Here is a 24510-nt window from a genome sequence, read left to right on the forward strand (position 1 = left end):
CCCAAATAAAAGGAAGGCTGAAACAATAATTGATTTGGCACAAATGAATTCATTGCTCCTAGGGCTGTTACTAGCTTGCCTTTATTTAGTCCAATGTACAGTTTTTAGCACTTTCTGTGTACATAATTCTGTTTTTGAAAGGCAGATGTAAGATGCTGATTGAAGAGATAGGGTATTATTAAGTCTCGCTATGTGCCAAGAACCAAGCTAGGTTTTATACATACTGTCTCACTCATTTTTAACTGCAATCCTCTGAGGAAGGTAGTGTTTTATGAAAGAGGAAATTGAGATTGACAAAGGTGAAGGAACTTGACGAAGGTCAGAGCAGTATTCTAAAACTCACTGTACAGAGCAGTATTCTAAAACCCAGGTTGGTCTGACTCCTGGACAGAACTTTTTCTTAGACTTGATTTTCTGGAATTTCTAGATAGAAAGAGATATGCTTTGCTGTAATCATTCTTATATTTACTCCTATGCCTGCCATATCGTATAATAAGGTTGTGGTTTGTGTAAGTAGACAGTGCTGATTTCCCAAATGTGTTGTGGCCTGGCTTAACTCTTTATTGCAAAAAGGATGTAATTGATGTAGATATAAAAATCTGCTTACATATATATACAGAACAATCCATTTCTAAGTTATTCCAGATGTAATGGGCATTTAAAACATTCTTGATTTTCTGTATTTATAGGAGAACTTCATAATAGAAGCAAAACCTAATTGAAGGATTCTTTTATTATAAAATTTCATGCCAAAGTTGAATCACAAAGAACTACTCTCCTATGTAAATTAGTAAAAATTATTTACTTTGGTTAATTTTTCAAATGAGCGATTAAACATTTTCTAAGTTCTTCTTTTAAAAAATTGAAGTATAAGTCAAATAAAGTGTCTTGTTAATTTCAGGTATACATCATAGTGATTTGATATTTTTATACATTTTGAAATGAACCCCATGATAAGTCTGGTTACCATCTGTCACCATACAAACCTATTACACTATTATTATCTGTATTCCCTATTATGTACATCCCCATGACTTAATTATTTTCTAACTTGAGGTTTAGACCTCTAAATCCCCTTTACTTTTTTATGCACATGCTACTATATGCTGGGCACTCTTCTAAGAGCTCCTCAGATCCTTTTTTAAAGTCCTCCTAATAACCCCATGAGGTAGGTAGTGTTATTATCTCCTGACTTACAGGTGAGGAAGTGGAAGGGCCGAGGTGAAGCAGCTTCCTAGGGCCCCAGAACTAGGAGGTGGCAGCACTGGATTCTGTTTCGATAGGACCAGCTCTTGACCAGAGCTGTGTTCTTAACCTTGCCTGTGGCATTTTGCCACAAGGAAGTGAAGCAGACTTAGAAGAGAATTTGGGTTTTTTTGAACTTTAAAAAAAAAAATGCATTCTGATTTTTTCCAGTGAAGTACACGGAAAAAAGTTATAAATTGGTATCTATCTAATGAGGCACATGAAGGCAGGTAGTTCATTGAGGTGAAACTAAGTAACATGTTACAAGTATGATAGTCCCTCATGTTGACAGAATTCTGAATTTGTGGTGACTTTTGTATGAAAGGCAAAGATTAAAGAAAGTATGATTAAATGTGGACTTTTACATGATAGAAAATGACTTCTTGACTTTTACTTAGAACTTACTTCTGTAGTCTCAGCATTAGCACAGATTCTAAATTAATGGATTTATTTTATATTGCCCTTATTTATCAAATGCTTTCACCATATTTAATGTCCACCTGACAAGAATAAGTGTCTACATTACAAAAAAAATAATTACAAATTAATTACTTTAAACAGCTCTAGGAGAAGTATTATTTTGGCAAACGTAAGCATGCATAAAGATAACTTTTTGTCTGAGAAATATCTCACATTATTAAATCATATGTATTTATAATAAACATTAAAACAATATAGAAATGTGTAAAATAGAAGGTGGAAGTCTCTATTATTTCATTCGCTTAGAGATATATTTTTTGTAAGCTTAGTCATTTGCCTTGTATAAATATATCTACATAATCTTTTAAATTTTAGATCTGTTGCTGTGATAGGTGCCCATTGAGGTATCCGCCTAAGTACTAAGTACTAAGTACTCTTCTCTCGAAACTAATACCGTTTCCTCATCACCATTGTTTATTGTTGCTTCCTGCTTCTCTGTCCAAACTTAGGAAGCCCCGAACCAAATATTGAGATGAGTTGGACCAACTCTCTTTAGTGAGAGTTTGGAATTAAGATTCAGACAGTACAGGTGTATGTGTTGTCTGTATCTGAGGATAATAGTGGCAGTGCTGGAAGATAGTAATAGGTGGCAGCAAGATAAATTTTTAGACATGTTACTGCCTTTGCTTTTAATGAAATACCTCTGTTCTTTAATAATTTTTCCTGTTTAAGCTAGTAAAGTAGTTTTTTTCCCCTTCTTTTTAAAAAACCTACTCAATGATTAAGTCAGTACTTAAAGATACATTCATAGATCATAGAGCATCTTAAACTTAAATCCTTAGAGGTCATTTTTATTTTTTACTCTTTACTACTATTTATGATTACATTTGTTTTAATTGCTAGTGACTATTTTACTGATTTACTATTTACTTATTTCCTATTATGTTTTTAAGCCATAGAAACCTTTCTTCAAATGAAATCATCTGCAGCAACTCAGTATGTGAACGTGTTGGGAGAGGGGGAAGCAGCAGGAACCGCTGTGTGTCCCATCTGCCGTAAATGTGGACGGTTGGGGGGAGCGGGTGTGAGTCCCTGTGAACCTAAGGAGCACTGATTTCAACCAGGAGCAATTTCGCCCATTGAGGAGCTATTTAGCAATGTCTAGAGACATTTTTGGTTGTCACCAATGGGCAGTGCCGTTGACATCTAGTGGGTGGCGGTCAGGGGAGCTGTTAAACATCTCAGCAGTGCACAAGGCGGCTCCCCACTGGTTGAGTACACACTACATGCCAAGCTAAGGCCAAACGCGGGGCCTGACCTACTTGACTAGTCAAGATGCAGCAAGGTACTATTAGATCTAGGGTAGTTTATTACTTAAACTGAGTGAAAAGAAGGGTAAACCAAGGGTGCCAGCTCCTTGTGGTCCTTATTCTGTACACCAAAAAGGATGTCATGGAAAGAAAAAGGACCAAGTGAACGCAACACGAGTTTTAGTAGTACTTGTTCCTGTTTTATAGGTGTAATACTTTTTTTTCTGCATTACTGAGTTTATCCTGTTTGGGCTTCTTAAATCTGTAGATTGGTGTCTTTTATTAGTTCTGGGTAAATCTTAGGCATTATCTTTTCAAATACATATGTATTTTTTTTTTCTTTTAACACTGATTACAGTACGTTAGACCTTCTTACTCTATCCTGTGTTCATGATTATCTCTCCATGCAGCATTCTTTGAAACATCTATTGAGTATATTGTAGTTCAGTAGTTTTCTCTTTGGGTGTTTGTAATCTGCAGTTAAACACCTCAGTTGAGCTTTTAAAAAATCAACTTTATTGAATTGTAATATAAAATGTGTTTGAAATAAAATAAAGTACATCCACTTTAAGTGTACTTACTGGTGAGTTTTGATAAATGTAATATACACCCATGTAATTGCTACAGCAGTCAATTTAATAGAACATTCTAATCACTCTAATGTTCTCTGGTGCTCTTTTTTTTTATTTTATTTTTTTGGTATCATTAATCTACAATTACCTGAAGAACATTATGTTTACTAGGCTCCCCCCTTCACCAAGTCCCCCCCACATACCCCTTCACAGTCACTGTCCTTCAGCATAGTAAGATGCTGGAAAATCACTACTTGTCTTCTCTGTGTTGCACAGCCCTCCCCGTGCCCCACCACCACACTATACATGCTAATCGTAATGCCCCCTTTCTTTTTCCCCGCCTTTATCCCTCCCTTCCCACCCATCCTCCCCAGTCCTTTTCCCTTTGGTAAGTATTAGTCCATTCTTGGGTTCTGTGATTCTGCTGCTGTTTTGTTCCTTCAGTTTTCCTTTGTTCTTATACTCCACATATGAGTGAAATCATTTGGTACTTGTCTTTCTCCGCCTGGCTTATTTCACTGAGCATAATACCCTCTAGGTCCATCCATGTTGTTGCAAATGGTAGGATCTGTTTTTTTCTTATGGCTGAATAATATTCCATTGTGTATACATACCACATCTTCTTTATCCATTCATCTACTGATGGACATTTAGGTTGCTTCCATCTCTTGGCTATTGTAAATAGGGCAGCGATAAACATAGGGGTGCATCTGTCTTTTTCAAACTGGAGTTCTGCATTCTTATGGTAAATTCCTAGAAGTGGAATTCCTGGGTCGAATGGTATTTCTATTTGGAGCATTTTGAGGAACCTCCATACTGCTTTCCACAATGGCTGAACTAATTTACATTCCCACCAGCAGTGTAGGAGGGTTCCCCTTTCTCCACAACCTCACCAACATTTGTTGTTGTTTGTCTTTTCGATGATGGCAATCCTTACTGGTGTGAGGTGATATCTCATTGTGGTTTTAATTTGCATTTCTCTGATGACAAGCAATGTGGAGCATCTTTTCATGTGTCTGTTTGCCATCTGAATTTCTTCTTTAGGGAACTCTCTATTCAGCTCCTCTGCCCATTTTTTAATTGGATCATTTGCTTTTTGTTTGTTGAGGTGTGTGGGCTCTTTATATATTTTGGATGTCAACCCTTTATCGGGTCTGTCATTTATGAATATATTCTCCCATACTGTAGGATACCTTTTTGTTCTAGTGATGGTTTCCTTTGCTGTACAGAAGCTTTTTAGCTTGATATAGTCCCACTTGTTCATTTTTGCTTTTGTTTCCCTTGCCCAGGGAGATATGTTCATGAAGAAGTTACTCATGTTTATGTCCATGAGATGTTTGCCTATGTTTTTTTCTAAGAGTTTTATGGTTTTATGAATTACATTCAGGTGTTTGATCCATTTTGAGTTTACTTTTGTGTATGGGGTTACACAATAATCCAGTTTCATTCTCTTACATGCAGCTGTCCAGTTTTGCCAGCACCATCTGTTGAAGAGACTGTCATTTCCCCATTGTGTGTCCATGGCTCCTTTATCATATATTAATTGGCCATATATGTTTGGGTTAATGTTTGGAGTCTCTGTTCTGTTCTACTGGTCTGTGGTTCTGTTCTTGCGCCAGTACCAAATTGTCTTGATTACTGTGGCTTTGTAGTAGAGCTTGAAGTCGGGGAGCGAGATCCCCCCAACTTTATTCTTCCTTTTCAGGATTGCTTTGGCCATTCGGGGTCTTTGGTGGTTCCATATGAATTTTTGAACTATTTGTTCCAGTTCATTGAAGAATGCTGTTGGTAATTTGATAGGGATTGCATCGAATCTGTATATTGCTTTGGGCAGGATGGCCATTTTGACGATACTAATTCTTCCTAGCCAGGAGCATGGAATGAGTTTCCATTTGTTAGTGACCTCTTTAATTTCTCTTAAGAGTTTATTGTACTTTTCAGGGTATAGGTCTTTCAGTTCCTTGGTTAGGTTTATTCCTAGGTATTTTATTCTTTTTGATGCTATTGTGAATGGAATTGTTTTCCTGATTTCTCTTTCTCTTAGTTCATTGTTAGTGTATAGGAAAGCCACAGATTTCTGTGTGTTAATTTTGTATCCTGCAACTTTGCTGAATTCCAGTATTAATTCTAGTAGTTTTGGAGTGGAGTCTTTAGGGTTTATTAGGTACAATATCATGTCATCTGCATATAGTGACAGTTTGACTTCTTCTTTACCATTCTGGATTCCTTGTATTTCTTTGTTTTGTCTGATTGCCGTGGCTAGGACCTCCAGTATTATGTTGAATAACAGTGGGGAGAGTGGGCATCCCTGTCTTGCTCCCGATCTCAGAGGAAAAGCTTTCAGCCTCTCGCTGTTCAGTATGATGTTAGCTGTGGGTTTATCATATATGGCCTTTATTATGTTGAGGTATTTGCCCTCTATGCCCATTTTATTGAGAGTTTTTTTTATGAACACATGTTGAATTTTGTCAAATGCTTTTTCAGCATCTATGAAAATGATCATGTGGTTCTTGTCTTTCTTTTTGTTGATGTGGTGGATGATGTTGATGGATTTTCGAATGTTGTACCATCCTTGCATCCCTGGGATGAATCCCACTTGGTCATGGTGTATGATCCTTTTGATGTATTTTTGAATTTGGTTTGCTAATATTTTGTTGAGCATTTTTGCATCTGCATTCATCAGGGATATTTGTCTGTAGTTTCCTTTTTTGGTGGGGTCTTTGCCTGGTTTTGGTATTAGGGTGATGTTAGCTTCATAGAATGAGTTTGGGAGTATTCCCTCCTCTTCCCTTTTTGGGAAAACTTTAAGGAGAATAAGGAGAATGGGTATTATGCCTTCTCTGTATGTCTGATAAAATTCCGAGGTAAATCCATCTGGCCCGGGGGTTTTGTTCTTTGGTAGTTTTTTGATTACCGCTTCAATTTCGTTGCTGGTAATTGGTCTGTTTAGATTTTCTGTTTCTTTCTGGGTCAGTCTTGGAAGGTTGTATTTTTCTAGGAAGTTGTCCATTTCTCCTAGGTTTTCCAGCTTGTTAGCATATAGGTTTTCATAGTATTCTCTAATAATTCTTTGTATTTCTGTGGGGTCCATTGTGATTTTTTCTTTTTCGTTTCTGATTCTGTTGATGTGTGTTAACTCTCTTTTTCTCTTAATAAGTCTGGCTAGAGGCTTATCTGTTTTGTTTATTTTCTCAAAGAACCAGCTCTTGGTTTCATTGATTTTTTTCTATTGTTTTATTCTTCTCAATTTTATTTATTTCTTCTCTGATCTTTATTATGTCCCTCCTTCTGCTGACATTAGCCCTCATTTGTTCTTCTCTTTCCAATTTTGATAATTGTGACGTTAGACTATTCATTTGGGTTTGTTCTTCCTTCTTTAAATATGCCTGGATTGCTATATACTTTCCTCCTAAGACTGCTTTTGCTGCGTCCCACAGAAGTTGGGGCTTGTGTTTTTGTTGTCATTTATTTCAATATATTGCTGGATCTCCATTTTAATTTGGTCATTGATCCATTGACTATTTAGGAGCGTGTTGTTAAGCCTCCGTGTGTTTGTGAGCCTTTTTGCTTTCTTTGTACAATTTATTTCTAGTTTTATACCTTTGTGGTCTGAAAAGTTGGTTGGTAGGATTTCAATCTTTTGGAATTTACCAAAGCTCTTTTTGTGGCCTAGTATGTGGTCTATTCTTGAGAATGTTCCATTTGCACTTGAGAAGAATGTGTATCCTGTTGCTTTTGGATGTAGAGTTCTGTAGATGTCTATTAGGTCCATCTGTTCTAGTGTGTTGTTCAGTGCCTCTGTGTCCTTACTTATTTTCTGTCTGGTGGATCTGTCCTTTGGAGTGAATGGTATGTTGAAGTCTCCTAAAATGAATGCATTGTATTCTATTTCCTCCTTTAGTTCTGTTAGTATTTGTTTCACATATGCAGGTGCTCCTGTGTTGGGCATATATATTTATGATGGTTATATCCTCTTATTGGACTGAGCCCTTTATCATTATGTAGTGTCCTTCTTTATCTCTTGTTACTTTCTTTGTTTTGAAGTCTATTTTGTCTGATACTAGTACCACAACACCTGCTTTTTTCTCCCTATTGTTTGCATGAAATATCTTTTTCCATCCCTTGACTTTTAGTCTGTGCTTGTCTTTGGGTTTGAGGTGAGTCTCTTGTAAGCAGCATATAGATGGGTCTTGTTTTTTTATCCATTCAGTGACTCTGTGTCTTTTGATTGGTGCATTCAGTCCATTTACATTTAGGGTGATTATTGATAGGTATGTACTTATTGCCATTGCAGGCCTTAGATTCGTGGTTACAAAGTTTCCAGGTTACTTTCCTTACTATCTAAGAGTCCAACTTAACTTACTTAGTATGCTGTTACAAACACAATCTAAAGGTTCTTTTCTATTTCTCCTCCTTTTTCTTCCTCCTTCATTCTTTATATATTAGGTATCAAATTCTGTACTTTTTGTCTATCCCTTGATTGACTTTGGGGATAATCAATTTAATTTTGCATTTGCCTCGCAATCAGCTGCTCCACCCTCCCTACCGTGGTTTTACTACCTCTGGTGATAGACAGCTATCCAACCCTAGGAACACTTCCATCTATAGCATTCCCTCCAAAATAGACTGCAGAGGTGGTTTGTGGGAGGTAAACTCTCTCAGCTTTTGCTTATCTGGAAATTGTTTAATCCCTCCTTCAAATTTAAATGATAATCTTGCCGCATAAAGTAATCTTGGTTCCAGGCCCTGCTTCATGGCATTAAATACATCATGCCACTCCCTTCTGGCCTGTACGGTTTCTGCTGAGAAGTCTGATGTTAGCCTGATGGGCTTTCCTTTGTATGTGATCATATTTCTGTCTCTGGCTGCTTTTAACAGTCTGTCCTTATCCTTCACCTTTCCCATTTTAATTACTATGTGTCTTGGTGTTGTCTTCCTTGGGTTCCTTGTGTAGGAGGATCTGTGGATCTCCATGGCCTGAGAGACTATCTCCTTCCCCAGACTGGGGAACTTTTCAGCAACTACCTCCTCAAAGACACTTTCTATTCCTTTCTCTCTCTCTTCTTCTTCTAGTGTCCATATAATGCGAATATTGTTCCGCTTGGATTGGTCACACAGTTCTCTCAATATTCTTTCATTTTTAGAGATCCTTTTTTCTCTCTGTGCCTCAGCTTCTTTGTATTCCTCTTCTCTAGTTTCTATTTCATTTATTGTCTCCTCCACCATATCCAACCTGCTTTTAATACCCTCCATCGTGTTCTTTAATGATTGGATCTCTGACCTGAATTCATTCCTGAGTTCTTGGATGTCTTTCCGTACCTCCATTAGGATGTTGATTATTTTTATTTTGAACTCCCTTTCAGGAAGAGTCACGAGGTCCATATCATTTAAATCTTTCTCAGGAGTTGTATTAACAATTTTACTCTGGACAAGGTTCCTTTGGCGTTTCATGTTTGTTTATGGCGCCCTCTAGTGTCCAGAAGCTCTATTCTGGAGCTTCTCAGCCCCTGAAGAAATGTTGGGGGTCACAGGAGAGCAGTACTGGTGCCTGAGGGGAGGAAAGAGCTGTTCCCCGCCTCCCGGCTGCTGTGCCTGTCTCCACTGTCTGAGCCAGTGGGCCGGGCACACAGGTATAAGTTTTTGTCCCAGAGCAGCCGGATATGGATCCCTGCTTTCCACAAGCAGCCAGAATCCTGGTCTCCCCAGGAACTCTGCCTGTATTAACTTTCCAACCCGGTAGTCATGCGAGTCTCCTGAAAGTACAATGAAATGTAAGTTTGTGCTCCCAGAGCACATCTCCAGAGCTAGGTATTCAGCAGTCCCAATCCTTCCACTCCCTCCCTGCTCCGTTTCTCTTCCTCCTGCCGGTGACCTGGGGTGGGGGAAGGACTCGGGTCCTGCGGAGTCACAGCTCTGGTACATTACCCGTTCAGTGAGGTCTGCTCTTTTCTCCAGGTGTGTGCAGTCTGGCACCGTCCTCTTTCCTGTTGCTCTCTCAGAATTAGTTGCACCAATTAAATTTTCTAATTGTATCCAGTTTTAGGAGGAAGCCTCTCTCCTCTCACGCCACCATCTTTAATCCAACCTGCATTATTTCTTTTGACAGTGCTTTCAGAAAATAGTCCATGTAGTGGAGAGCGGGCTGAGGTCCCGGGTCCAGGAAGGAGGGGGTGGGGCTGCCAATGGCCAGTCGGAGCCCCGCACTCACGTTCCTTCCCAGGATTTCAGCACCAAATGTAAGATAAATTTTAGCCGAAATAAGCAGGCGAAGAGAGGCAACAAAGGACCAGGCAGTTTATTTGAATGCCCCCAAGCGAGGTTCCCTAGTCTACGGAAATAGAGGCTGGGGAAGTCGCCCTCTGGTGCCCATTTATAGTCAGTTTTCTCTTCCCCTCTATCCTCAGGCAATAATTAATCAGTTTTCTGTCACTTCCAGAAATGTTCTTTGCTGCCTGGTTTCTTTTGCTCACCATAATGTTTTAGGTATTTCATCCCTCTTCTCTAAGTCAGTAGTTCATTTTTTTTAATGTTGAGTAGTTTTCTGTTGTATGGATATACCACAATTTGCTTATTCTTTCACCTGTTTCTGGATATTGAAATCATTCTTAATATTTATTCTTATAAGAAAAATATGAATATCCATGTACAAGTCTTCCATGTGAATGCATTTCTTTTCCTCTTGGATTATTACCTAAAAATAGAATAGGACATATCATAGTGTATATTTATCTTTATAAAAGCCTGCCAAACTGATTTCCAAAATGGTTACACCATTTTCTGTGCCCCCCAGGAATACGTAAAAGTTCCAGTTGAGTATATCCTCATTAACACTTGATATTACCTGTCTTTTAAATGCCAATTTATATGTTGACTAATGATATTGAGCATCTTTTCATGTATTAGTAACTTGTATATCTTTTGTAAAGTGTCCTAGTTTTTTTGCCCATTTTCAAATGGGTTGTTGATTTGTAAGGAGTTCATTATACAATCTGGATCTGAATTCTTTACCACACATATTTGTTGCTAACATTTTGTTCTGGTCTGTGGTTTGCCTTTTCATGTTCTTAAATGGTGTCTTTTGAAGAGCAGAAAGTCTTAGTGTTGATGAAGTACAGTTTGTCAATCATTCCTCTTATGGCTTAAGCTCTTTTTATTCTAAGAAATCTTTTCTATATCAAATTCATGAAGATGTTCTTCCATGTTTGTTCCACAGATTTTATTACTTTAACTTACATTTATGTCTCATTTGCCACTAATTTGTTTGTACAGTGTGAGGTAATAGTCAAGTTTTGTGGTTTTGTATTCTAGTATGATTTGTCAAAAAGGCTGCTGTATTTTCCACATTGAATTACTTTGTCTTCTTTGTAGAAAAATCCATTCATGTGCTGGTCTATTCTCTGTTCCATTGATCTAAATATCTATTCTTACCCTAATAATACACTGTCTTAATTACTATAGCTCTTTAAAATAAATCTTGAAATCAGGTGGTGTGATTCCTTCAACTTTTCAGGTCTAGAATTTCCTCCTTGGTTCTTAAAGAATCTCTGTTTACTTCTTCAAGCCATATTTTCCTTTAATTCTTCAAATTTATTTGTAATAGTTGCTTCAAAGTCTTTATCTACTAATTCCAACATCTGCGCCATCTCAGAAGTGATTTCTTTGAAAGCTTTTTGTTGTGGTTCTTGGCTGTGGATCACATTTTCCTTTTTTAATGTATGTCTAATAATCTTTGATTCAATAGCAAACATTCTAAGGACTCTGCAGTGTTGTTATCACTTATCTTTCTCTGAAAATGTTTAATTCTTGTTTTAGCAGAGAACTCAGTTGCTGGTAGATCACCCTGAACTACTAGAAAACTTTGGTTTTATGGTTTGTAGTGCATTTCTGTGGAAAGCCCAAAGTGTTTTCCAAATTTCTTTATTGTGGTAGGGCTCAATTTCCAGAATGTCCCCTCTACAGATCTTGTTTGGTTTTAGAGTTTATTTGGGTGTATCTAGACTAGGGCTTATCCTAGGACACAAGTTTTCAAATATTTTGGTCTCTGCATTCTTCAGTATCATAGAGCATTTTGCAGAGCTTTGTTTATGTGGGTTGCATATAACATTAGAAATTAAAGCTATAAACTTAAAAAGTTACTAATTTATTTAGTAAATTCTGTGTTAATAGAAATAACATTTTTATGAAAAGTAACTATATTTTCCAAAACAGAGAAGTTAGAGAGAATATTGTCATTCTTTACATTAATGCAAATATCTTCACTATCTATTTTAATCAAAGCCAGCTGGATCCTCATCTGCTTCTGTGTGTGGTCTGATAATATCTAAATTTAAAGTTGGAAGAGGGAAGTATGTTTACTAACATTTTCAAGTAATTATGGATATTCTCTTTTGATATCCCACCCACACTTGACAAGTGGGAGTTTCTTAATGGTTAATTGCAATGTGGAAACTGAAACTGAAACCCTATTAGAAAACTTTGTACTCCTGAACAACACAATCCATTGGTCAGCCTTTTACTTTGAAAGGATCATGTACCCAAGCATGATGTTGTAATGGTTTCCTTTGGTCATTTTGAAAATACTGGTTCACTGAGATAGGCAGATATTTCAAAATATTGACACTATTTTTATACTATATCAAAAAATTACATGTTGTTATTTGTTATAATTACACTGATAACAGTAGAAAAGTCTAGTCAGAAGTTCAAGCTCATGAAGGCAGATAAAAATTTTTACAAAATTCTATTTTCTGCCTGAAAGCTTAAATTTTATCATTGGCAGTTTGAAATCACATCTTCTTCCAACATCTGAATAACCATGGTATTTCTGTTGGTTTTTCTTTTAATTAAAAATGATGCTTTATGACAAAAAGTAGCTAGTTCAGCTTGCAACTCTAATAATCACACATCTTTTCCCAGTGGAGACAACCATTGTTATTTGATTTGTAGCAGAAGCTCTTTATGCTTTCTTTCTAATTCTTCACAGATAATAAAAAGATGTTTGCAAGGGTCATGATTTAATAAAACTAATGATTGCACTGTGTCATCAAGGACATTCTAAGATGAAACTGCCTTTTTATTTGTCTTCTGCTGCAGATGCACAGTGGTGAAGAATGTCGTGATAGTGAGGATGGTGTGGTGCCACTGCCTTGACTTGTGCTAAATCACTAGCGGTTTTATTCTTGTTGCTGTTGTACCACCAGTGCAAACAAATGTTAATACAGTGAAACAAATTATGTTGTAATGTTACTGTGAAAATAGTTTTACATTGTAGACCCCAACTCTTTGCTCCAGCGCATGGTGCTTATTCATAACTAGATGCTTTTCTGTTTTCTCAGCTCTATACCAAGTGTGTTAATGAGGTGTTTTTTTTAGGATTTCTTTACTCGCTTAAGGCCAGAATTCCCGTTTTCTCTCAGCTCGACTCCCTCCCCTAACAATTCTTGATCTCTCCTGTGTTAATGCTCTCAACCCATAGCAGCTACTACATGTTAATAAGCTTCAGGTGGTCTCATATCACACATACATAGGGCAGCCCACAGCGTGTTATCACAGACAACTCCTATGTAGACATCTGAGGCCCTTCTGCACAGGTTCCTCCTTTCCAGTTTCCCACCCTGCAGAATCCAACCAGCTCATCTACTCCAAATTCACATCTGTCTTCTTGGCTCACCATGACCACTTTGTTCTGCTCTGATTCAGTAGTGTTCACAGGGTTGGCACATTGTCTCAGGCAGAGAGTTGAGTGATTATGGTATCTATCTTTTGAATCTCCTTTCTTTAAAAGATCACAGTTTTGCCCTACTATTGACTACTGCCTTCAATTGATTGCTTTATGTGTTTTGTCTGCTTTTATAATTGTTTATATCAAAGAGGAAGGGCTAGCTTAATACTAGTTACTCCATCAAGTTGGAAACTGAAGCCCTCATTTTTTATTTCAGTTATTGTATTTTTGTTTACAGAGGTTCTTTTTAGCTCTTTACAAATTTGCCTTACCACTTTTTATAGTTTCCTCAAACTTAGGTCTTTCAGCTTGTCTTTTATTTCATGAAACACAAGAACATAGTTCTTTTTATAGTCTGTGTCTGCTAATTCTGGTAGCTGATTTTCTTCAGTCTGTTTTTGTGTTGCCTCTTGATGCCAGTTGTTGCTTCTGCATTTTAGATTACCTGTGTGCCTGGTTATCTTGGCTCTCTGCTGGACATTTTACTATATATTTATTTATAGGAATAATTTTTTGGCCTTTGGTAAGGGTACCTTCCCCTGAGAAGATGCGCATATGAGTCTGCCAAATATGCTGGTGTTACTGCCTGTTGGGACCACCTTAAATCAAATTCAAGGCTTCAGATAGCCTGGACACCCACAGGTTTCCAACTGGAGTTAACAGGTCTGTACTAGGGCTGGTTCACATCCACTTTTTCCTTCCCTGAAGGTACAGCCCTTTTTGTGTGGGGAGACTTTTTGTTAAAATCCTTACTTTTAAGGGACTCTGAGCATTGATTGCTATTCCTTTGACCCATGAAACACTGAGAGGGCAGTTTATATTTTCCTCAATCAGTAATTGCTTTCGGAACAAAGGCAGCTTCCAGACATGGTTACCCTCTGGATTCCATTTGCTCCAAATTTTGGACTGGTAATTCTTTAGTTATCTTGTTGGCTCTTGGATTATTTTAAGATGTTATGTTTTTGTTTTAAATCTAGTTCTGTTCATTATTTACAGCCTTAGGGGTAGTACAAATAAGCTAGTCTGTCAATACTGAAAACATGAAATTGTGTCATTTAAATTTTAATTCAAATTCAGTAAGCCATAGTGCTATGTAGGGCAGAACTGGTAACTTGAATTTTCATGTTTACTGTTTGGTACATCAACTCTTTATGATTTTAAAAAATAAAATAACGTCAGTTTACTTCTATGCCATAATAAGTAAAGCGTATCTTATGTGAAAAGATAAATGGCTTCTCAAAAAATACATACAGTATATAAATATGTACAGTGTTATAGGGGTATACTATTGTGCCATTAAATAGTATTACACTATTATAATGCTGTACATATTTCTATGGAAGAAGCGGTCTATGTATTAACCACAGAATATGTCATGTACATCACTTAAAAAATAACCTGTCCCTTAAAACCGCTGTGTGTTGGTGAGAGTCCTATACATTGAAGATTGTAGCTAGTTAAAATTTGGTCCCTTGCTGGGACACTAACAGATGGAAACTCATCCCATGCTCGTGGCTAGGAAGAATTAATATTATCAAAATGGCCATCCTGCCCAAAGCAATATACAGATTTGATGCAATCCCTATGAAACTACCAGCAACATTCTTCAATGAACTGGAACAAATAATTCAAAAATTCATATGGAAACACCAAAGACCCAAAATAGCCAAAGCAATCCTGAGAAAGAAGAATAAAGTAGGGGGGATCTCACTCCCCAACTTCAAGCTCTACTATAAAGCCATAGTAATCAAGACAATTTGGTACTGGCACAAGAGCAGAGCCACAGACCAATGGAACAGACTAGAGAATCCAGACATTAACCCAGACATATATGGTCAATTAATATTTGATAAAGGAGCCATGGACATACAATGGCGAAATGACAGTCTCTTCAACAGATGGTGCTGACAAAACTGGACAGCTACATGTAGGAGAATGAAACTGGACCATTGTCTAACCCCATATACAAAAGTAAACTCCAAATGGATCAAAGACCTGAATGTAAGTCATGAAACCATTAAACTCTTGGAAGAAAACATAGGCAAAAACCTCTTAGACATAAGCATGAGTGACCTCTTCTTGAACATATCTCCCCAGGCAAGGAAAACAACAGCAAAAATGAATAAGTGGGACTATATTAAGCTGAAAAGCTTCTGTACAGCAAAAGACACCATCAATAGAACAAAAAGGAACCCTACAGTATGGGAGAATATATTTGAAAATGACACATCCGAATGACGTCCAGAATATATAAAGAGCTCACACGCCTCAACAAACAAAAAACAAATAACCCAATTAAAAAATGGGCAGAGGAACTGAACAGACAGTTCTCCAAAAAAGAAATACAGATGGCCAACAGACACATGAAAAGATGCTCCACATCGCTAATTATCAGAGAAATGCAAATTAAAACTATAATGAGGTATCACCTCACACCAGTAAGGATGGCTGCCATCCAAAAGACAGACAACAACGAATGTTGGCGAGGCTGTGGAGAAAGGGGAACCCTCCTACACTGCTGGTGGGAATGTAAGTTAGTTCAACCATTGTGGAAAGCAGTATGGAGGTACATCAAAATGCTCAAAACAGACCTACCATTTGACCCAGGAATTGCACTCCTAGGAATTTACCCTAAGAATGCAGCAATCAAGTATGAGAAAGATCAGTGCACCCCTATGTTTATTGCAGCACTATTTACAATAGCCAAGAATTGGAAGCAACCTAAATGTCCATCGATAGATGAATGGATAAAGAAGGTGTGGTACATATACACAATGGAATACTACTCAGCCATAAGAAAAGGGCAAATCCAACCATTTGCAGCAACATGGATGGAGCTGGAGGGTATTATGCTCAGTGAAACAAGCCAAGCAGAGAAAGAGAAATACCAAATGATTTCACTTATCTGTGGAATATAAGAACAAAGGAAAAACTGAAGGAACAAAACAGCAGCAGAATCACAGAACTCAAGAATGGACTAACAGGTACCAAAGGGAAAGGGACTGGGGAGGATGGGTGGGTAGGGAGGGATAAGGGGGGGGAGAAGTAGGGGGGTATTAAGATTAGCATGCATGGGGGGGTAGGAGAAAAGGGAGGGCTGTACAACACAGAGAAGGCAAGTAGGGATTCTACAACATTTTGCTATGCTGATGGACAGTGACTGTACAGGGGTTTATAGGGGGGACCTGGTATAGGGGAGAGCCTAGTAAACATAATATTCGTCATGTAAGTGTAGATTAGTGATACCAAAAAAAAAAAAAAAGGGCAGTTCCTGTGTGGTAACCTCCAATGAGTTCTACACAAGGGTATAAAGGGCATATAAAAGTGTAGGCAAAGGGTCTGTTTGTGTTTATACAGAGGATCAAAGCCTAATTGGGCTACCCCGAAAATGAACTAAGATACGATATGAAAAAGAACTTCCAACATCAGCACTCTCTGGAAGACTCATGCCAGAAGATGATCATCAAAAAACCCCAACAAAGATCCACGCACTGCTACAGCTGTAGATGCACTCATCCCACCGGTTCCTGGACTTGCCATGGGAATGAGGAAGGAGATATCTAAGCTGGCCTGTGCATACAGTAAAACAACAAATTTGACTGGATCTATACTGTTGGAACTCAATCAAGAATTAGGAGAAGTGCAAATTGTAGCGCTCCAAAATCTTACAACTACAGACTATTTACTGTTAAAAGAACATAAGGGATGTGAACATTCCCCAGGAATGGGTTGTTTTAATTTGTCTGATTTCTCTCAGACTGTTCAAGTTCAGTTGGATAATATCCACCATATCATAGATAAAGAAAGTTTTCACAAATGCCTAAGGTGCCTAACTGGTTTTCTTGGTTTCACTGGAGATGGCTGGTAATTACAGGTATGCTTTGGTTATGTAACTATACTCCTATTATGTTAATGTGTGTGCGCATTTTAAGTAGTAGCTTAAAACCTATACATGCTGAAGTTACTCTACAAGAAGATATGTCAAAGAAATAATCAATCTTCCCATGTTTTCTGCCGCCTGCTACTTCTATAGCTTTTCTTCTTCCTTCCTAATTACAACCCTTAAATAGAATTCGTGCCTCATATCAAATTTACCGAGTATCATAATTCTTCCAAGTGGTAAAGATACCTCAAGACAAATGCTGGGCATAGAAGCTACAGGGCATAAATATGCAAAGAAATAAAAAGCTAACCATTTCAAACAATAAGGCTTCTCTCTCACTTACCAACCTTACATTTCCCTGTATGGCCCCGGAAGATGACTGGTTAGCCAGAGACGGGTAAGATTCCTCAAGGGAGGAACAACCTAAGACAGGCACAGTCGCAGGGGGGTCGTCAGGTGAGAAATTGGGGATCAACAGAGGTGAGGCTTAGAACCTCACCCCCCCGTTCTGAGAGAAATCTTCTGCATACGTGGATGTTTTATTGCCCTTGTCTAGCTTGGATTAACACATAGTCTACAGGCACACACCTGATCATCTACATTTGCTCTCTTACAACACTAAACTATGTTTTCTACCTTTATCTTGTATCTACCTACCACTTCAGCATTTTATTAAAAATAATAATAATAAAGAGAGAAATGTGGTATCCACATATAAATCAAGTATAAAAATCAAATGAGTATTCATATTTGAACTGACTGTTTATAGTTCATAATGCATGAGCAAAACCGAAGGTTTCTGTGATGGCTGCCCTTGTACTGTTCACCACGTAAGAACTTATTCACTATGTAAGAATTTGTTCTCCATGTAAGAACTTGTTTGTTATGCCTCAGAAGATTGGAGACTGACGAAAATTAGGCTTGGGGTGGATTAATGATTGTGCATTGAGCATTGACTCCCCTATACAGAATTTTATTGTTGTTAACAACCATTTGATCAATAAATATGAGAGATGCCCTCACAAAAAAAAAAAGTATACACTTCCAATGGTAAAATAATAAGTAACCGGGCTGTAATGAATATAGTCAAGATATTGTAACAGCTTGGTATGGTGATAGCTGGTACCCAGAATTGTCATGTATATAAATGTTGAATAACTATGTTGTACACCTGAAACTAATGTAATGTAATACCGTGTGTCAACTACCCTTCAATAAAAAAATTATTATCTACAAAAAAAAAAAAAAAATTTGGCCCCTTGCTATTTTGCTCTAAAATTAAAGTATTTATTTGCTGATAAATCTAATGAATTTAGTCCTTTGTGTGATTCATTTTTGGAAACTCAGTCAAATGAATGTCTCTGCTCTTAAAAAGTAAGATGATTATGAAGTAATTTGGAAAACATTTTCACATACACATAACTTCTTTTAAAATTGAGTGTCAGTTCATTGTGAGAAACAGTTTTAGACTCTTACTGTAGCTCCAAAATTTACATAGCAAATAAATTACAATATTTTTAATAGGGGGGTTTCTATCATTTATACTAAGATACTTTTTGATAATTTACCTAAAAGTTTTGCTACATTTTTAGGTTGGAAAATTCACATTGCTTCTGTTCCTATCTTCTCAAGTCAGTTAATAATGCCTGTCCTTAAGTACAATTTATCAAAGGAGCACTTTGTATTTTTCTAGGAATTTGATGAGATGAAGCTTTGCATACATGTACAGCTATTTTCTTTTGGAAGAATTAAAATGATATGAATGCTTAAATTGAGTAGTTTTGAGAAATTAATTGAAATAGTTTCCATCTCTGCTGCACTGGTCACAGGCTGAAGGCATGCTGTCTGCCTCTGGCTCACTGTAGCTGAATGCCTGCACCGAAAATGAGAAAATCACATGTCCTTGCCATAAGCTCTTTTCAAAGTGGTGGCTTGAATATTGTGATCCTACCTTAGTTTTAACTGTCTGTCGTTATGCCAGCTGCTATATTTTATCCATCCTTCTAACTTCAAAAGGAAATAGATGAATTTGAGATGCATCAGTCGAATGGTTGGATACAGCCAAGAAGTCATTTGGGCTTTGAGGTTTGCTAGTGCCTTAATTGGTTAAAGATAGTACAAGGAGAGTGAATGGCCATAATAGCTCTTGGATTTATGTATTGAATGTTTCATGTTTTTGTTTTCTTGTTTTTCTTTCAAACCTTACTTTGCTTCAGACATTGTGCTAATTTTAAAAAAGGATCTGTTTTATGTCAGTGAGCTGTCAATGAATATTGATGTTACAAGATGAATTTCTAATTGTATTACATATTAGTAGTCACATTTTATTATTTCCTTTGGTAGCTCAGATCTCTGAAGGCAAATTTTAAAGCATCAGGAAAGGCCTACATGTCACCACTTCACGTACAGACTGACATTGCTGAAAGCTGTTGTTACCTTTGCCTCATGTATTTGCTTTTTTTCTGGTATTAGAAAATAGTTCCACACAGCTCTCCATGGAGAATAGTGGGAAACAAGTTCAACTTGAGGAAGGTTTGGCGAGGTTTGTGATGTTACAGTATGTACCCTACAACTCATTGATTATTGTCTCAACCTCTAGTTTTGTTTTTCTTATATAAAGTATTGGGATAGATGAAAATTTTTTTTTTTCTTTTCCCATTTTGGTTTGGAGGGTGGGGAAAGAAAAGGTTCTACTTGAAACAACTCTTTTTTTTTAAGATGTTAATGCTTCAGGTCTTTGACTTTAAAAGCATTATCAGACATTTGAGGACTACCCTAAATATATAGAAATCGTCTGTCTAGTCCCACTCCCCACGTTACAGACCTGGGAACTGAGGCCCAGAGAATTTTATTTGGGCCCTGGCCCAGTGCTTCTCAAACTATGGTAGAAGACCAGTTTTTTCCTCCCCAATGCATGCCAGGCCAATGATTTTATAAACTGTAATAAAAATGAAGTACTGGGAAAAATAATCTTAAAATGACATACACAGTTTTAAGTGTTTCCTCATTATTTCTGTGCTTATCAATGCTAGATGTATTACAAAGAGTTCTTGGGCTAGAAGAGTCCATGGACAATACTTTGTGTATCACTGCCCAAAGTTGGGGTTGGCGAAATATGACTCACGGGCCAAATCCAGCCCCGCCCCCCTTGTTTTTTGTTTGTCCTGTAAGCTAAGAATTTTCTACATTTTTAAATGATTAAAAATAAATCACGAGAATAATAATTTGTGACACATGAATTCAAATTTCAATGTCCTTAAATAAAATTTTATTGGAATGCAGCCACACACATTCTTTTAAGTATTATTTGTGGCTGTTCTTCCTCTGTAATGGTGGGGTTGAGGCAGGGATGCGTAGTTGAGACAGAGACCATATGGACTACAAGCCCTAATATATTTACTATCTGGTTCTTTCCAGAAAAAGATCTGAAGATTTGGCTCTAAGACAAAGCATTAAATTAGTAGTTAGTGGTAGAGCTGAGAGTACAAATGGTCTGCGTTGTAAGATGTGCTTTATCACGTTAGCTGATGTGTATTATCAGGCTCTGTGCTTAGTACTTTTGCACGCCACTTTTTGTTCTCATTTAATCCTCCCAGCACTGCCCTTTTGTAAAAGTTAGACAAGTTTGGATCCCTTTTGGTCTAGTTGTAAATACCTTTATTGCTCCTAAAACTCTTAACTCTACTGAGTTTTTTTTTTAAACTCATATCTGGTAAAATAAAAATGGTTGAATATTTTCTAATGTGGGTTTTGTTACCAGCATCTGGTTCAGAAAGTGCAGCTGCTGCTCCTGTGTTGCTGTCGTACTCCTACAGTGACGTTTCTGTGTGTTCTGGTTCAGTGAAAGAGGTACATATGACTCAGAAGTATCCAGAGAACAGATATTTCTAGTAAAAAGATTACTCCTTTACAAGTGATCTAAACTGAAGCAAAACTGAAGCTGAAATGTAATGGCAGATTTCTATCGCAAAGTTGCAAAGACATGGTTGATAAAATACTGGCTACAACAAAAAGGCTTGAAATTTTAGGTGACTTTTGGAGGAACGATAAGGCTTTCAGTTGTTTTGTATCTGTTACTCAGTAAGCTGGAACATAAAAGCTCCTGTGATATTGTCAAGGCTTGTTAAATTAATATATTGCCTTTTAAGGCAGGTTCTGAAGTTCTTGAAGTATGCAATAAAAAAATCTGCATTTCATGGTAGCTGTTATTTCTTTGTTTTCCTATCCTTTGTATGTGATCAGTCACCAACTAAATATAGTGATAGCTGTCAGCTTCACATTTGATACATGGTAACATTTTATTATATTTGGCTTCATGATAAAAACCCTTCACAAACCAAATCTTCATATTGGGATTTCTTCCTAGAATAAAAAAAAATATTGCTGTGAAAAGCTTATTCATTATGATGAAAAAGTAAGTATAGTTATATATTGTACTGGCTCTTTTATTCTACTTACTCTTGAGTCAGTTTATAAACATCTGGAAAAAAATAATTATGTTCATTGCTTACATTTAAGAATGAAACAATATAGAAAGTCTTGGCAAAGTCTCACTTTATCTTCTCAAGCCATGGCTAGTTTTTATTATCCGAAGTCTGAAAGTACCAAAGATTTAATGTGAGGGATGCCGGTGCATATTGTCCCAGCAGCTGTGTCCTAGTTCTTAGATAAGCCTTTTGCCTTGTATATCATAGCAGAGCCACTGGCTAGATGGCTTACGCATTAAAGGAAGAGGAGGAGCTTTATAAACAGCAGGACTTTACTACCTAGTAATATCTGAGGATTGCCTTCCAAATATTCCCAAAGAACATTATGTACTTCAGCATGAAACTGTTAGTGAATGGAAATTTTGGACTCATCAACAGTAGTGGCTCAGGTGTTTTTGGACATTATGTAACATATCTTTGAACACTTATTTGAATCTACTACTTATGTTACGGTATCGTGGTAAACGGTAATAACTCCCATTCTTTCTAGGAGTACACAAAATCTTAACTCTCTGAACTGTTAGAATAACTTTCAATCAGTTAGAGTAATTGAATCTTGCTTATTTGGACTAGTTATTAATGTATTTATTAGTTTAACCATCGACTGGGTAGTATTTCATCAATAGCCACCCTCCCCTCCCCGCCCCTACCCCCACATACACACTCATTTAGTTGAGAAATGTTTTGGATTAATAAATGTTTACATCTGGATTTTCCTTAACAAGTTCTTCTCTCTTTGGGGAGTCTCCATGTCTCAGATTGTCTGTAGCTACTTTCTACCCAATGTAGCATGTGCAGCATCCGTTCCTCAGCATATATTATAGTGATTGAATTTCTGTTTCTAAGAATTTTTTATGGAAAGACGTTATTCTGTTTTGCAGCTTGAGTGCAGGGGACCAGAGCTGCATGCATCTTTCTGTTAAAGTTCTTGGAAGCAGGCCAGTATGTATGGCGAGTATCAGATGTAGCAGTGAGCCCCTAAAAGGCTTGCACAGTATTACAGCTATTCTGAGAGGAAGCATTAGGAAATTGGGCTGTAAAGGAGCACCAGCAACAAGCAGCCACAGTGGTAGTAAAGACAGGGAGGAGGGTCACAGTTAGCGCGCTTCACAGCAAGGCAGTGAGCACGCAGCCTCCCATCCTGCTGCCCGAAGGAGGCAAACCAAAACTGCCATTGCAAGATTTTTCTCGTTTTGTGTTGGCGATGTTAAGTCATGTGATAAGACTGTACCCTAAGTTGCCAACTTTGCTTTACTCTAGAGAGGCTCCTTTGCTGCAGTGCCTTTTCCCCCTTTCTTTTTGTTTCTTTTTCTGTGTTTTTTCTTGAAAGAGAAAAAACTGTGCAATGTATGTTTATGCCTACACCATGCCGAGGCGACACTTAGCAGTAAATAATCTTTGTATCCCTGAGGTAAGATACTGTCTCTGCTTTCCCTGCACAGTGCTGCTGCAGCACGGAGCCGATCCAAACATTCGGAACACGGACGGCAAGTCAGCCCTGGACCTGGCCGATTCTTCAGCAAAAGCCGTCCTTACAGGTAAGGAAACAGACAGCCCATGGAACCACTAGCTTAATTTGATAAAATCTTCATGCACTAGTTTTATCTTTTTTTCTACTGATTAATCTCAGCAAATATATATGCCATTATCTCTGTTTTATTATTAAGTTGATGTATTAACTCGTTAATTGCTGTGTAGTCATAAGCAGAAGCAATAAGAGTGTTTATTTTACTTAGAGTTTCTGAGAATTGCAGCACTGAACGATAACCTACATAGTTCACTTGTATTTGTCATGTTTTATGGGTTAGACCGTAAGTCTCCTGCACCTCATCCTCTCAGTTGATTCTTTTGGAGACCTTCACTGTAGAGCAAGCAAGGACGTTTGTGTTACTTTATAGGAGTCGTGCTGATCAGGAAGACAACCTGCTGCCTTATTACTTAGATCAACAGTTACATAAAAAATATGATGCTGCTCCTTCCTGCCACCAGGTTTTTATTTTTACCATATCTTCTCACTTCTATCAAGATGGTGATACTTTTATCTTTCTGATACTTTTAACTGAGGCAGTGCATTAATCTTTTTACTTTAGATAATGGCAATTTTTGGCTTGACTGTTGGTTTTATTAAGGCAAATGTTGAGAACCCGCCAAGAGGAAAGGCCAGAATAGAAGGATAGCTCATAACAATATAGAAAATCATACTATAAGTGGTATGATACTGAGCAACTGTTTTCATTGATCTTCATTCTCAAAATGCTGCATTGGATCTATTTTGGTTTTTCTTCTCAGCATCTGAGTTCTGCAGCCTTTGCCTTCTTTTACTAAACTGACCTTTGTAATTTGCAGCCTCTTGTCACTGCAGTGCTAATAGTATTGTTTTAGGTGTGTGAAAGTAAATGACTTTTACTTTCCTTTTAAATTTGCCCAGGTTTGAAGAGAATAAATCTTTTGTTCACTTTTAAGTGTAGAGTACATGCTGTGCATTTTAAAGAAAGATTCTGAAGTGAATGGAAGATGTTTACATCAGAAAGCTTTGAAAATATATGAAATTTTGCTTAATTTCTCTGCTTAGATAACTTCCCACCATGTTAAAATTAATACAGTCTCTGCTAAATCAGAGTGATATGATTTTTCTCAATTAGTACAAGGTTAAGTGATTTGGTTGCTGAACCCAGATAACACACACTAGAGGAATGAACTATTTTGAACTAGTGTAGATAAGGAGAAATTGGAATGTAATTATGAAATTAAAAATTTTGAAATTAAAATCTGTAGTCTCAGGTCTCTGCAGCCGTTCAGTCTCCTCTTTTGCAAAGTGCTGGCAGCACTGGCCTTGCAGTGGCCTCTGAGTAGAAGAGAAACAGCGTTCCTA

The 24510-nt window shown here is 37.4% G+C and overlaps 1 protein-coding gene across 1 annotated transcript in view; it reads left to right on the forward strand.

The window, feature by feature from the left end:
- Positions 1–24510, forward strand: part of TNKS (tankyrase) — a 178696-nt gene that overhangs the window by 27551 nt on the left and 126635 nt on the right. The window contains exon 3 of the mRNA XM_036894099.2: positions 23081–23176. Coding sequence (XP_036749994.2) covers positions 23081–23176 — 96 coding nt within the window. The remainder of the gene's footprint in view (positions 1–23080; positions 23177–24510) is intronic.

The sequence above is a fragment of the Manis pentadactyla genome, chromosome 7 (genome assembly GCF_030020395.1).
Source record: "Manis pentadactyla isolate mManPen7 chromosome 7, mManPen7.hap1, whole genome shotgun sequence".
In the NCBI taxonomy this organism is placed as follows: domain Eukaryota; kingdom Metazoa; phylum Chordata; class Mammalia; order Pholidota; family Manidae; genus Manis; species Manis pentadactyla.